The sequence below is a fragment of the Lycorma delicatula genome, chromosome 11 (genome assembly GCF_047948215.1).
Source record: "Lycorma delicatula isolate Av1 chromosome 11, ASM4794821v1, whole genome shotgun sequence".
NCBI classification, from domain to species: domain Eukaryota; kingdom Metazoa; phylum Arthropoda; class Insecta; order Hemiptera; family Fulgoridae; genus Lycorma; species Lycorma delicatula.
The window spans coordinates 24,799,842-24,816,619 of record NC_134465.1 but is presented as its reverse complement, the minus strand read 5'-3'; the positions used below and the strand labels follow the sequence as shown (position 1 = coordinate 24,816,619).

Here is a 16,778-nt window from a genome sequence, read left to right as displayed (position 1 = left end):
TTATAAAAGAAAAGCATACAACACAGGTATGGCCTTGCAAAATTAAAAAAAAATTATAGATTTTAAGTATATTTTCCCTTAATTTTTTTTGAAGCGTAATTTATTTAAAACTAAGGATGATAGAAAAATTATATTTACAGATCTGTAATGTACGCAGAAAAGAAGAAATGGTATCACATTTAGTGAAATTTAAAAAAAAATTTTTCTTTGTCTATCAATGTAATTTACATTTGCGGCTTTGTAAAGGGAAAATTTTGTTTTACACTGCTGATGTCTCGTCTAGAGAGAAATCATTAAACAAAGAATTTTATGATGGTTTGAAATTTGATTCCTTAAAAATCATTTAATAACTTTTCTCAAATTTTAAGTGGCTGGATGTGACAATCAAATTTTATCAAAGAGAAACCAACGTATCTAAAATTTTCTAAGAGAAAAAACAAATAAAGTTCCCTCAGAGAACACTTTAGGATCGTCTGAAGACATATTTATTTAGAACCGTGCTTCTAGTTATTATAAACTATCTTTTGTTATTATATTTCATTAATTCTATATCTGGGAGGATAATTCGGGAAGTTCTTGGCCTGAAAAAAGAAGACTAAAAGATTTTTTAAACTATTTTAAATGTTCAATCTAAATACTTGTAATTCAATACATTTAGAACATCAATTTCAAGACCGTATGGAGCAATATATACTGCAAATTTCTAATAAAAATGGGCTGCAAAATATTTTGTAAAACTTATGTAACTTTTGTTATACAGTTGGGCATAAAAGAATTTGAGAAACTTCGTCAATTTTTATCATTTTTTAGGAGAAGAATTATTGTTGAACCGTTAATATTATTTTTTCATTCCTCACTATTATTTGAAAATTCTTAACTTCATATGTAATATTATTTCATACATCCCAAATTTCTTGTGGTACATTTTTCATGTTTTCTTTTTCTTCTCCGCTGCTTTAATTTCTTCACAATATCTAGAGCCAATTGGATGCCTTAATAAATTTGCCACCAAACTTAACTTTTTTCTACAGGTTAATAAAAGTATATTACCTTATATAATAAATAACTACTCGAAGTACAAAGATAAGAGATTGTAAAATATTTAACGGCGATCCTAAAGATACTTAAAAAAGGTAAACTTTTTTACTTATTACCAGTTTAGTTACACATACGGACTATTTTTTGGTTTTAATTATCAAAGAAGCTTTAGAAAGAGATTAATTCAGCAGTATAATTTTGAATATACATTGATAAAGAAACATTTTTTTCCATGTAAATCCAGTTAAATCAATGACCAGAGCTGATATTTTCGTTACAGCATACTGATCGGAATGATTTAATACATAGCTTATACACAGAACACACGCACGTGCGCGTGCACAAACAGACACACATACACACAACACAAACGTAGACGAGTGCGTATAATAAATACGCCTAATAAATTGTTTAACTTACCCAATCAAAACCAGTATTCCAAACTTTTCCAATACTCTTTATTTCAGCCATACAATATTGTACATGATACGGACCTATTTCTGGTACTTCTAAACATTCATAATAATTTCCAAGGTCGTGGAAATGCATATGCATCAATCCGGATGGGATTTTCCCAGATGAATCCCACACTATTAAAAAAAAAGATATATATATAAATATATATACACATATTATATGTAAACAACATGGAATAATAATTTTATTATATGTTAATAGTCTCCAGTAATAAACAGAATTGATAAAATAATAAACAATATCTCTTTCCAAAGGGGAAAACTAAAAACTTACAAAAAGTACTGGGAAACCTAGTCTCGTTAAGTCGATGTTCCGCTGTGTGAAAATAACAATTATTGTTTGCCATCAATCGATAATACATGCGACATTAGTCAGAAATTATTTGTTATAATCTATAATGAAAATAAAGCTTAAGTTACTATTTGTATCATAGTATCAAATTTTATCGTTTGTCTTTGTGGGTGCTTGCTGCAATTTTTTTTTTGCTCCGACTTAATGTTATTTTTTTAAGGTTCCTCGAGTTTCTTGTTTTGTTACTTTTGTTCGTGTTCGTTAGGTTAGTACTTTTGTTGTTGTTTTGTGTTTTTTTTTTTGTTTTTCACGTTTATTTCGTTATTTTAGTTTTAGTTTTACGGTCCCTATGAGGCTCTAGGAAACTGTTTTTGACTTTGAGAATTTTTTGGCGGTGTTCTGGTGCCTAGCCCTATTTTTAGACTTTTCGGCACGTTTTTCGCGAGAATGCACTGTCTTTTTACAGTTTTTGTTGGTAAATTACTTAAGTGTTTTCTTTGAAGTAACCTAGCGTTGCTAGGTGTTGGTAAGGCTTGTTTGATAAGATAAACAAAGTTTGTTTACATCTGCTTCAAATTTAATTTATTTTTTGCAATGCTCAGGCAGAAGGACAAAGAACCGGGAAAATCGGGTGTCTTATCTCGGAGCCCAAGAGGAAGACGATCGTCAAACCTAGAGTTGGGTACCGGCGGGGCGGCTCGAAGTATGTCCGCGTCGGAGCGTAGGCTGCAGAAATTAGGGGGCGGGCTCTATGGAGTCCCGCGAGATTTCTTGGTAGGGCCATGTTGAAGATGAACTGGCTGGAGATTTTGCCGTAGCCGGTGGGGAAAGGATGAAGTTGACCGAGGCTCTGTCAACGAGGGCAATTGTGTCCGTGTCTGCGAAGGGATTAAGAGGTACCTGATGGAGATGGCCTGGCAGTGGTGGAGGATGCGCCTTCAGTGACGGTCAGCCCCACAGTAATGAAGAGGAGGGGTTATGTGTGTTCTGAAGCTGGAGGTGGCTTGCGGATGGATTATTGTGATAGACTGCTGGAAGTCGAAAAGAGCACCGTTAGCATCACCTACTGTTGCTCATTGAAAGTGACGACATGACGAAGAATAAGGTAAGGGGTCTGGCCAAGACACTAAGAGACATGACCGGGGAGGCGATTAGTGTAACTCGTAGAGTGCAGTCTGCGGTCAACGATACAGAAGAAAAAGGAATGCAGACGACGACGGTACACCAGGATGGGATCGACAGGTTAATGTGTTTCGGCGATATAGGAGGTCTGGAGGAAATTTTCGGGGCTTGTTGGCCGAAGGATGTGTTTAAGAAGGAAGTTGTCTCGCGGGACTTCCCGGCTGTCAATGGCGGAGACTCCAGGGTGTTTTTCGTTTCTAAGGCTCAATGGAGGAAAGGCCCTTACGCTGCTGTCACCAGAGATTTCGCCGGGAATTGGGAGGAGCTTAGATGCTGGGACATTTATTCCATGCAGGACGGTATTTCGATACATCAAGAGTACCGAGGTCTACTAAGCCGAGAACGAGAAACTTGGAACACTCCATACAAGGGGCATAGAACCAACTTGCTGGGGACTTTGGAATCATCAGCTCTTTTACAATTTCGAGCGACTACCCTCAGAAATATAATATTCAATACGTAATTTCAATTTTTATTTCGTCAAAAAGCTGACAAGACAGTTGTAGGACTTTCCCGGAACGCGGGTTTAGCCAAACGAGGAGGAAGTTACGCAACTGTGTATGATACAGACTTTCCCGTCACGCTGCTAAAGCCGCGTTCCGGAAACGTCCTACAACTGCGGGTTGTTTCTGATGCACGGCTTAAACACAAATATCCACACAACTTAATTTAAAATATTTATCAAAATATTTAATATAATATTTTTCGTTTATTTAATTCAGTGATTCTAAATAAAGCGAGCATGCATACCGTATATAATTTGTGCAGGTGTGACGGTACTAGCGTTGACGGTCGGAATTAACCAAACTAATATAATTTCGCAACTTACATAAAACAGATTTCGTTCGTACGGTCGGCAGACTGTTGTAGTCGCGATGCTTAACGCACCAGCTACCGAGTCGACCAGGCGATCGAGTTCGAGTCCCAGCCAGACCGACTTATGTTTTAGCATATTAAATATTATTCATTTATTTATTTCTACCGCCCGGTGACGTTACATCATAGCAGACAACTACAGCAGCATTTTTGGGGTTGAGGTCCGCTATTTGCAAAAAATGTTTTTTGAAAATATTGTTATTTTTTTAATTGTTAACAAACCTGCCTAATAAAAATATGACCTTAATTAGGCGAAATCTCGATTTCTCAACGCCTTTCTCTACAGCCTCACCCTCTTGACTTTTTAAGTTTAAAATTTAATGGCACCAATGCCTCATATATAGAAGTCATCTGACCAAGTTTGATCAAAATCGAACCAGTAGTTCTGGAAATGTAAGGTTTAGAGGCTAATACCAAATACACGTATATACCTACATTAACATCTGGAAAATTTCCATCTGGTTTTTTGGGTATTTTATGTATCAAACGGTCAAGATCCAGTGAAAACCGGATATGACCAAACCGGACCGATTACAATACTTTCCCTTCTAGAGTTATTGCTCTGCTATAGCACTACCTAGACAGGAAAGTAATATTTATCAAATTATATAAAATCTAACGGAAAATTATATCTTAACGTCCCGTATTTTTTTTTTTTTTTTTTTTATACAAAACTGTAAATCTTGAATACTTTTTATTAGGATATCAATATAAATTTGATTTTTTGGTGTTTTAAAGAGCTAAAGTTTAATGTTAACCTATACCCTTCTTCACGTTATGTATGATTAAATATTTCTTAACGGAGACTTTCTTTTATGGGTAATCAGTTGTAAAAAACTTTTTTCAATCTACTATTTCAAAATAACTTTCACTACAGTAATTTATGTTAATGCACCCTAATTACATTTAATATCTGTCAAAAAACACCACTTTATGATGCGGAATCGATGTAGTCTTCACATCTTTCATAAAAATAAATTTATCACAAACGATAAATTACTACTATAATAATACTATAATACTATTAATAATAATAGTAATAGTAATAGTATTAATACTATTAATAATACTACTAATAATACTATGCCCTGAGGTAGATATTCCCCACGTCCGGAACACAACATCTACGTTCCACGTCCAGGGCGGGAACAGCTGTACTCAAGTACATTACATATAGCTGGCTAACGGGGTTCCGAGTGTTGTTTCTCTGATATGCTTTTTTCGGCTGATTTTCATCTATAGGCCGAATTACAGGACCGGACTTTGCGGCCACCTGCAGATACGAAATTCTCAACGATTACGGAAATGGATTAATACCGCCTTTAGAGCTGGCGATGTGGCGGCCACGGTCAAAGATATTTGCAGGTGTAACGGAGACCTATCGTCGTCCACATGCCCCCCGCGATGGCAAGCATGTAGTTAAGGTGCCCATGTTCGGAGCATGGGAGCCCTGAAAGCTTCGGTGTGTAAGGGCCTGGAGTCAGTGCAGAGACTGCGCATCCGCTCTCTGCCAGGACATATGCCGGTTCCACCGGAGTACCGGAAGGGACCTCCAGGGTTGGTAGCCCTGGAGTGGGGGGTGTACCCCGGCGGCTAGCCTTACTACAGAAGGGATTATTTGTTCATGGAAAATGAACAATTAAACGTGGCAGAGGGTTCACGCAAACACCCTCGTTTAGAACCGGCCGTTTCGCCTGAGGCGAAACGCCGAAAGAGTGCAGAAACCAGAAGGATTGAGATTGAGGCTAGGAAAAGCTTGCAGAAAGCTTTTTTCAAGAGCAGCATTCCAAAACCTAAGTATTTGGTTATCACGAAGGAAGAAGGTAATTTCTCGAAGGTGAGTCCTTTCCTCATCGCTCGAGAAATAAACAAATGTGCTGGAGGCCTTGTTAAAGAAATAAGAAAAACTTTCACGGGACTTCATGTAGAGATTGTTAATGATATAAAGTCTCAGAAGATTCTAGGACTGAAGAAAATTGGAGAACTAGCTGTACGTGTTGATCCCCACGGCACGCTCAACACCTCAAGGGGTGTTGTGGTCTGTCGGGATCTTTTAAATTGTTCGGAGCAAGAGATAGTAGAGGAACTGGCAGCACAAGGAGTAATAGAGTGCCGTCGATTGAGCAGGAGAAGGAACGGTGAGGTTTTACCCTCAGCTTCTCATGTCTTCACTTTCAACCGACCTACTTTGCCGGAAAAGATAAGAGCAGGGATTCACCGTTTGGATGTGCGGGCATTTGTCCCACAGCCAATGAGGTGCTTCAAGTGCCAACGCTTTGGCCACACCGCTCTTAGATGCAAAAATATGCGTGTGGGATGAAGAGGTGCATGAGGGAGAGCCGTGTAAAGAGCCTCCTACATATATCAATCGCAAAGGAGCGCATTCTTGTAGATCAAGGAATTGACCCGTCTACAAAGATGAAGTAGCTGTGCAGGAAGTAAAAACCCTGCAAAAGGTCAGCTACTTCGATGCAAAGAAGATAGTTAACGCCCGTAAGCCTAGAGCAACAACAACTTACGCTCAGGCTGCGGCTGCCGCTCCTATCCCTGCTCCAGTTGCTGTCGATGAGGGTCAACTCATCAATAATCTTGCTCCGACCTTGACTAATATGATTGAAAGAATTATAGACAATAAAATGAAACCTTTCAATAGTAAAGAGCCTATAAAGCCAAAAATATAGTATTAGTACAGCCTCCTCCCGAAGATAAAACACCGAAACCTGCTCTTGCTCTGAAGAAAACGGACGCCAAAGCAGAATGCCAAGTCCGTCTCAGTGAGATTCTTGATGAAAAGAAAAAGGTGACACCTACAGAGACTGTTATGGAGGCTCCCAAGCCTCCTGTAACTGAAGTGGCCTCTAAGCCTCAGAGGCCACAATAAATTTCACATGAGGGACGAGTGTCCCCCCTCCCACAGGCGGTGATCGGTGCTACCCCCGTGTCGGGGACCGGCCAGGTTGCCGCCTCTCAATCGGCGCCTGAAACCGGTGCCGATCCATGTCCTTCGTCGTCGGCGGCTTCGGTGGTCTCCGATTCGGAGACCGGAAGCTACACCGGCGACGACGTTCTCCGTGAACATGCTGCCGTTCGCAATATGGAGAAGAAGCGAAAAAAAGGATGGCCGAAAGGAAAACCCAGACAATAATTTAATTAAAAATTAGCGAGTCGATTGTACAATGGAACATCAATGGATGTTTTTCAAACATCCATGAGCTCCAACGCTTGGTACATGATGTAGACCCGATTTGTATATGTCTGCAAGAAACGCATTTCCGCCGAAATAAAAATTTTAAATTAAAAGGATTCGATATATTTCGGCGAGATCAACCGCCAAATGTAAGAGTTAGAGGCGGAGTAGCTATATTAACATCGACTAGAGCTACCACCGAAGCGGTTGTTCTAAACACTAACCTACAAGCGGTCGCCGTTAGAATGAAGCGTCCGCTTCAGGTTACTGTTTGCAGCATATACTTGCCGTATTTTGATTGGAATAAGGATGACATAGTAAGACTAATTTCCGAGCTTCCCCCACCTGTTTTACTGGTGGGTAACTTTAACGCTCATAATTCTCTTTGGGGATCGGATCGAGTAGATCCCCGTGGAAGAGAATTGGAAGGGTTCCTGATGAATTCAGAACTTATTATTTTAAACGACGGATCAGGAACCTTTTTCAATGCCAGAGATGGATCGACGTCCTGTATAGATCTTGCACTTATAAGCGGATCGATAGCACCGAGGTACAGCTTCCATGTCATAGACGATCTGCATGGAAGCGATCATTTCCCGGTGCAAATTGTAACTGATGTTACAAGAACAATATATCCCATCCCTAAAAGATGGTTATTTGAAAAGGCAGACTGGACGAACTTCACAGCTAGAACGATACTCCCAGAAACAACTGAAGTTATCGGAGACGATGTCGACGCCATAACAATGCAATAATTGAGTCGGCATCGAGATATATTCCCAAAACATCTGGAAAATTTACGAAGAAACCCGTTCCATGGTGGAAACATGAAATAAGTGACGCTATAAAAAGAAAGAAAAGGGCGTATAACGCCTTTAAGAAGCGTCCTAGTATAGAAAATCTTGTTGCCTTTAAGAAATACAGGGCGTATGCAAAACGTCTTATGATAGACTCGAAAAAACGATCCTGGCAGCAATACGTGTCATCCATTGACAAAACTACTACTGCATCAGATGTTTGGAGGAAAGTGAAGGCGATTTGTGAGCTTAATGATTTTGCTCCCATAACTAGCCTTCAAGATGAAGATGAAATAAAAGACACTCCATATGAAATTGCAGAGCTGTTATCCAATCACTTCGAAAAGGCCAGCAAAACGGCCAACTACAAGGAAGGTTTTCGAACCAAAAAAGAAGAACTCGAAGGTCTACTAAATTTTAGAACTGAGTATAATTACTCATATAATGTACCATTTAAAATGGAAGAACTCGCGAAAGCGTTGGAAAAAGCAGGTAACACAGCTGCTGGTCCGGATGAAATCCATTATAATATGGTCAGGCAGCTGAATACCACTGCAAAACGCAGATTATTAGAACTTTATAATAAAATTTGGCGGGATGGAACGTACCCGCAGCAGTGGAAAAAAGCTCATGTTGTTCCAGTACCAAAGAAAAATAAAAATTTAACAGACCCCAATAGCTATCGTCCTATTTCTTTGACGTGTGCTATGGGAAAAATACTGGAAAAAATGATTAATAATCGACTCGTCTGGGTTTTGGAAAAAGAAAACCTGATATCACCGTATCAAGCAGGTTTTCGGCAATACCATTCTACCACTGATCAAATGATCAGCTTAGAGCACATTATATATAACAGCTTTATTAAAAGGAAACATTGTGTCGGAGTCTTCTTTGATCTTCAGAAGGCTTTCGATATGACCTGGCGTTATGGTATAATGCTCCAGATACATGAATGGGGCATTCGTGGCAATCTGCCCATACTGCTCCGCAACTATATGAATGACCGTACCTTCCAAGTACGCGTCAACAATGAATATTCATGTGAAAGAATTTTGGAAAATGGCATACCACAGGGTTCGCCGTTGAGCGGTACCTTGTTTACCATTGCCATTAATAAATTGATATTAGCCATTCCAGTAGAAATCAGAAAAAGCGTCTATGTTGATATGATCTGGCAATCATGTATGCCAGCAACAAGACTGCTATGGTGAGGTACAAATTGTAACGAGCGATCAATGCTCTAAATGAAGTTGCAAGGAATAATGGATTCCAATTCTCACCAGAAAAAACGTGCTGTGTACACTTTTGTAGGAAGAGAATTCCTCATCAAAGTCCTGCGTTGACAATTGATGATAATCCAATACAATATAAAGACAGCGTAAGGTATTTAGGACTAGTATTGGATAAATCCCTTTACATGGGGATTACGTATACAGAACTTGAGTGATAGATGCAAAAGAGCCCTAAACATTATAAAATGTTTATCGAACTTAAATTGGGGCTCAGAAAAAGAGACATTATTGAGATTGTATAAAGCATTGGTTCAATCTAAACTAGATTACGGATGTATCGTATATTCATCCGCTAGAAAGTCGCACTTAAGAAAGTTAGACGTAGTTCATAACAGCGGAATAAGATACGCAACAGGCGCTTTCCGCACAAGTCCGGCGGCTAGTCTGATTTTCGAAGCCGGAATAATGCCACTACATTATAGAAGCGAGATCCTTTGGTTAAGATATGCAGCAAATGTATGGGCTTTCCCTGCTCATATAAATAATAAATTGTTTACGAATCATTCTATGGCTGCAGTATATGAACATCGTGCTACCTATTCCAGACCAGCCGGAATTAGGTATCACGAATTAAGAAGAAAATATGAAATTGCTTTACCAGAGACACTAGCGATTTCTACTAGAGAAATACCGCCATGGCTTTTGCCAGTGGTTAATACAAGTTTGGATCTCTCTCAAGGAGAAATAAAAAAGAAACCAGCAGTGATCATCCAGCAGGAATTTTTGGCAACCGTCAGTAGTTACGAAGAATATATTACAATTTATACTGACGGTTCTAAAACCGAACATGGTGTTGGATGCTCCATATATGTAAATGAAGAAGCCCACTTTTGGAGACTGCCAGGTGTGACCAGTGTCTACACGGCAGAACTCACTGCAATTCAGCAAGCTCTTCGCTACACTGAACACTATTGCGAAGAGAGAGTGCTAATATGTTCCGATTCATTAAGTGCACTTGTTGCAATTCGGAACAAAAACATTAAGGATGTCCTAATTGCAAACATCCTGTCCATTTTATACATACTAAAACAACGAGGACAGCGATGCGTATTTGTATGGACTCCGGGGCATGCTGGTATTACAGGTAATGAAATCGCAGACGAAGCTGCCAGAAAGACAACAGTCTGCGATGATTTGGATGCATTTCCTGTAAGAGTGGCAGATGTTAAAAACCGTCTAACAAACATAGTAACAAGCAAGTGGAACGCTGAATGGAGGAGTGTAAATACAAAATTAAACTCAGTTAAAACTTCTCCTTATAAATGGAAAAGCGACTTTAAGTTGACTCGCCGTGAACAAGTAGCGGTGACCGGACTTAGAATCGGTCAAACGCGATAAACAAATTTATATTTGTTAACCGGCGAAGTGAGACCAATGTGCGGTGTTTGTAATAAAACACTGACAATCAATCAGCTAATAGAAGAGTGTACCATATATGAGGACCTCAGAAAGAGGTTCCGTCTTAGAAATAATATTAGTGCTGATCTGGATAATGGAAATGAAGAAAATATAGTTGCATTTTTACACGCCAGTGGACTTCTTAAAAGTCTATAAAATGAAAGTTTAAAGCTGTGACAAAAGAAACTCTAAGCGGTAGTTTATATATATATATATATATATATAAAGAAAAAATGGTATTGATAAGTTTAATTTTAATTTCAAATGCATGCATATATATATATAAGGGAGTCTCGAAACGTGGCACGTATAGTGACGGGAGGTAGCCCTCTTGCCTATGCCATTTTGGCTCACTTGCATTCAAGAGCAGTGAGTCGGGGTGTGTCCGATGATGGCATGGGGGACCCTTAATGGTGGATTGAGGGCGCGAGGTTGTGGGTGTACGCTGTGCATGCCTATAGCCTGTTTATAAGAAGGATTCAACTGCCACGGCACCCTGGCGCGACTGATATACTGGTCAACGACGGTTCTGGTCGCCCCGAGGGTGCTTAAACAAACTATAAATGAGACTCGTAGAAGAAAGAAAGAAAGAAATGGTATCGATAAGTTTAATTTTAATTTTAATTTAATGGTCTTTTGAGAACCTATCTCAAATTTTAATATTGGGTTGTGATTGTCCTTGTATTTATGTCTTAAATGTTTTGTGTAGTTTGTGCTTTCAAATAAAATGTAATTGCCCTTTACACCCTTACATATGACGATCCAGATGGTGATAGTATTTTCTTTTAAAGATTGTGACGAGGGCAATGACCTTAGCAGTCGATGCCCATAATAAAAAAAAAAATAAAATAAAAAAATAAATAAATAATACTATGATAGTTTATTTACCATAAACTATCATAGTATTTTAAGAAGAAACAATGTAAATATTAAGTTGATATAGATCAGAAGTTATTTGATTTAACCTTAAAAAAAAGAATATATCCTCAAGTTATAACTGGATAACCATCCAATTTTACAATCAAAAAATCTTATGTGGCCACCATATGTCTTCCTTAAACGCCTATTAAATTACATAAACACATTTTTTTCTGAGCTTCATTTAAACTTATTTCATTTGAAAGTGAGATAAGTTCCTCCGATTCTTTAATAAAGTGGACAGCTACACAATTGTTGAAATATTAGATTTTATTAAATCAAATATTTATGCAATTATTAATTCAACAATCTTACATGAAATATTAGGCAAGGGTAAAAATCCCTTTATTACTTGTATTATTAGATCTATTATTCGTTTCTTCGTGAGTTGCTGATTAACAAACTTTTCAGATTTCTGGTGTGTAGTATAAATAAAAGTTAATAATAATTAAGCTAATTATTTTAGCGAACTCCGTATTCTGGTTACAATTGTTAATTTCGACTTTATGGTGTAAAATATTCAATTATTTGGTAAATAATCGCAAATGAAAAAGAAACAATCATACAGGAAAAAATAAAGATAACATGAAGAAATATATCTCAAAAAAACCACAAGAAGATAAATATGAAGAGAAAGTAAATGTTAAGAACAGGGAAAGAATAAAAAAAATAGAAGATTATAAATATAAAGAGAGAGAAAATGTTAACACCAAAGAAAGAATAAAAAGATCAACAAAGGATGATGGATATAAAGAGAGAGAAAATTTTAAACTAGTGAACGTGTGCACAAATTAAGATCAGAAGAATTATATCAAACTAAGAGCGATTAAATGATTGGTAACAAAAAACAAATAAAGGTAATGATGATTAACTTCGATTTAGGGAGAATATAGTCCGACAATATCAGAAGAGTAACGAGCTAAAACATAAGAACCTTTTGCAATTTATTAAAGATCGGGCACGTATGCCTCAGTGTATATTTTTTTCTTATGAGGATCTATTTTTCAGTCACTCAAAAGTTAACTTTAATGTAAATAAAACTAAACAGAAATTAAACTAAAAAATTTAAAACAATGATTCTAAATTATATTTTTCAATTAATATTAAATAATCAGATGTTTCAGCAAATCTATTACATATCACATATGTAATAACGCTTATTAAATTATATATACACAATTTTAAAAGTACATAAAATTTGAATTCACTAATAACTTCTGATTTTTTCGTATTTGTTTATTGTTATTATTGAATAATTATTTATCGTAAAATTATTTTTAATCCCGAGCTAATAATTATTAATAAATCAGTACATTTAAATTTAAAAAAAAAGTTAAAAAATAAAGAAAAGGAGATGAAGTCTTGAAGACTTGAAATATTTGGATCTTACAAGGAAAAGCACTTTCCTTGTAAGATCCAAATATTTCATCTATTAAAATTTTATTTCGCTGTAACTCTGGAATCAATAAAATAATTACGATTTATCATATATCGTTAAAAAGCTCTCAATGAGCGCTTATTGCTGAAGTTAAGAAAAATTCCAAAATCCATTTTTTTTTTTGGATTTTGGGCTTTTTTTGGACACTTTGGTTCAGTCGACTGCAATCAAAATGAGCGCGAAACCAGATGTTACAACGGTCCTAAATCCAAAATTTCAACAACTTACGGCTAATCGTTAGCTACGCGAGATACATACAGACGTCACGCCGAAACTAGTCAAAATGGATTAAGGATGATCTTTTTAATGGATGTTCAAAATGGATATTTCCGTTGAAATCTGAAAACCGAAATTTTTTTCGAACGCAATACTTCCTTTTCTTCATACCAGGAAGTAAAAAGGAAACCTACAAATGAGCTAAATTAATATTTACAAAAAAATTAGTTTTACCCGATCAAACAATTTCTCAGTATGTATAATATAAAAATGGCTGTAAATACGAATAACATACTTTTAAGAAATTGTTTAATATCAACATAGAAGATATGAATATTTATAACAGTAATGGTATATATAAAATAAAATGTAAATGCGACGCAATGTATACCGGGAAAACGGGAAGAAAGTTAAAATTAAGATTAAAAAACATATGGTATTAACATAAGTATAAACAAATTATTAACATAAACATGCAACAAATTTAATAAAAGAAGGACATACTAAATTGAAAATGAAAGACTCGATGAAACTGATTCACAATTGTATAGAAGGAAAACGGTGGAATATTCTAAAAATTAAAGGAATTTTTAAATTAGAAAAAGTAGTAAAAAAGCGTTTGGAAATGAAAAGATCAAGTGGATGTTTTTTACCCACGAGAGAATGGAGACGGTATATCCGTTTGGGATAAGTGGTTGCGTGTCTGTTTGTGTGTATGTATGTTACCATTTTCCTCAAAAATTACTGGACCGATTTCGATGCTGTTTTTGTATTATGTAGGTGTTACTTCAGAGTAGGTTCTGCCTAGATTAGTTTTACGGTTATAAACCTCCAGGAGACGCTGCAGTAGATATATTTCTTCAAAACGGTTTTTTAATATTTCTAAGTCTTTCTAACTCCAGCACGGTTACATTATTGTGTGGGTTATTAAATAACTTACTTTGGTCAAGAATACTAAACTTCCGTAATCATCATGAACAACCTATAAACGTCCCACTGTTGGGCACAGGACTACTTTAAATCTTTAAAAAGTAATAAAAAAAGAATAAAATTAAAAATTTTAAAAACTCACGACGACAAAACTTCAAATAATTTTTTTTTTTATCTTATAATTCTCTGCGATATTGTTTTTAATATAATAAAATTTAAGATTTTGATTGACCATCGTGCCTGACCCGTAGACTGCTTAGATGAGCTTTAGTTATCATCATAGTCACTCGTGACGGGTAATCAAATCTTAAATTTGATTGTCTTTAAAACAATACTACAATGTCATAAAGGATTATAAGGTAAAAATAGTTATTTCATTTTTCCACTTTTTTAAAGTTTTTTCAAAACGAAACTCAAAAATATAAATAACTGTAATCAATAAAAAAAGAAAATTTTATTTAACACCTGTTCAGTTCATCAAACGAGATTACCAACTTATTGTTATGAAAATATCATAACCCTCTTTTTTTTGTCTCCGGGATCACCGTTAGGTATTACTTCAAAGAATGAAATGAAATAGCAATTTTTAATCGTGTGGAAATGCTATGACTAACCGGGATTTATAACCGGGACCTACGGATGAAAGGCCGAGTTGCTACTCTTCGCGCCACGGAGCCCTCCCGTATCATATACCTCTTACCGACTCTTTTACCAACACAGCTATTTGTGTCTCTAATTACTGATTGATCTTCGCGTATATATAAGCTTTGAAATTTTACTTTTTCTTGTGTAAAAAAACACAAAAACTAAAAATTAATAATGTAGGAAAGAAGGGAGCTTAAAACGATATTTCAATATATATAAATAATAGGTGAAATGTTTATTAATAAGTAAATAATAGGCAATTTTAAAAAAAATAGATCTGTATACTATTAATACTTACTTTTAATAGCCCATGAGTCGAATGATTTAAAAGAATTTTTGTACATCTCACTATCAGTTTTACATAGTGTACTATTAGCGAATATCGGCATGTAAAAATTTAAAAGTTTATCCGGTATTTGTCCGTTTTCAAATATTTGTTGAGTTATGCTCTTAAGAGTTTTTGGTATTAAAAGTGCAGTATCTTCATATATATGATTAGTTAGTGTAATCTCTTCTGGAAAAAAAATATATATACATATATGCATAAAAATTAATGTAATGTATTTATTATTATAGAATTAAATCATTTGGTTTTTCCAAGCTCTTCTCATATTTATTAAAAATTAAACATTTATAACTAAATGGAATAATATCAGCAAAACTTTTATCGGCTATTTGAACTAATTTAACCGTAAAATTACATTTATATTTTAATTGAAAGATACTTCAATGAAAAGTAAAAACATATAAATAGTTTATTTTTTATCTATCTATTATCATTTACAATTGGTCCTTCTTAAGAGACCATAAATAAATCTTATTCATAATAATCGCCTAAAGAGAGGTCCTCTCATAATATGAAACCCCTGATTAAAGCATACAAAGTTCAATGCTTATCTAGGGAAAGCACATGTACATGTGGTCGAAGTAAAATTCAATACGTAAAATAGCACTAGTAAAAATCACAGGAAGAAAAAAATATATACCAACATCATGAATACTACTAATACATGAAAACAACAGTATAGATAAAATAATTATTCGTCGATAAACAGAAATAGCTTTAATTCATAAAATATGAAAGTGACGTTCACTACACAGCGTGATCCTACTCGTAGGTTCTCTGCAGGTCACTCTAATTTCTTCTCCCTGTTCCTGCCGTGGAAACGTTTTATTCGCCTGATATTATTGTTGTTGTTCAATAGATTTACCGTCAGATATTTATCAGATTTGTCTTACCGTTTTATACAAATTAATGAAATTAAATTTTTATATTGTTTTAACATAAACAAATATTGTAAATTAAGTAAAATTCACTTACCGCCGTAACTTAAAATAATTTGTAAAAGTAAAATTTTAAGAAAAGTTACACTGTACATATTTGTATTCACAAACATCTTAATGTTTTTATATTAATAAAACGTTTTATGAATTAAAAATAATTTTTATGAAGTAAAACGTTGCATCTTCATAGACATGTATTCACTTTCTAAGTAATAACGTTAATGAAGAGTAATGAGAAATGTGAAGTGTATGAAACTGCACTGAAACTGCAAGTGAAACTGCACTGTGCAATTTTTTAAAATTCAGTGCTTAAAGGTCTTTTATGAATCATTATTTACAGGTTTCTATTAAAAAAATGTTCATTCAACATAATTATAACTGGTTGTATTCAAGTAAAACAAGTTTATAAGGATTTATCAAGGCTACATTCAAATTCAACCCAATGTAATACAAAAGGAATCATAACTTCATAAAAATGCAATAAATTTCCTCACTAATTATGTCATGCAATTCATCGTCGGCCTTTGAAAAATTTACAATATATATTTCTAATTTACAATCAACCTACAGAATATATCAGGAAGTTCTCCTTGGACTTTCATCACCTTTGACCTAGTAAAAATAATGGAAAAACCCAATACAAACATATGATAACTTAAAATAATTCGTTTGCGAGTTACGGCTGTTGAAATATTTCGCTCGGATTTCAGCTATCTCGGTGAAATGAGGTCGTAACGGAATTTTTTGGATGTTATTTAAAATACAAAATTAGTGATTTATTATTGGTTTTGACCGAAAAAAACTGAATT

The 16,778-nt window shown here is 35.3% G+C and overlaps 1 protein-coding gene across 2 annotated transcripts in view; it reads right to left on the bottom strand.

Moving 5' to 3' along the window:
* LOC142332012 (nose resistant to fluoxetine protein 6-like) overlaps positions 1-16,268 on the bottom strand; it is a 54,334-nt gene extending 38,066 nt beyond the window's left edge. The window contains exons 1-3 of one of the 2 annotated variants that reach the window (XM_075378074.1): positions 16,007-16,268; positions 14,984-15,199; positions 1,459-1,628 (exon numbers count right to left, since the gene is read on the bottom strand). In XM_075378074.1, the coding sequence (XP_075234189.1) occupies positions 1,459-1,628; positions 14,984-15,199; positions 16,007-16,082 (462 nt within the window). In that variant the 5' untranslated portion in view covers positions 16,083-16,268. The remainder of the gene's footprint in view (positions 1-1,458; positions 1,629-14,983; positions 15,200-16,006) is intronic. The other variant, XM_075378075.1, reaches the window with a different exon arrangement.
* Positions 16,269-16,778: the final 510 nt, after the last annotated feature.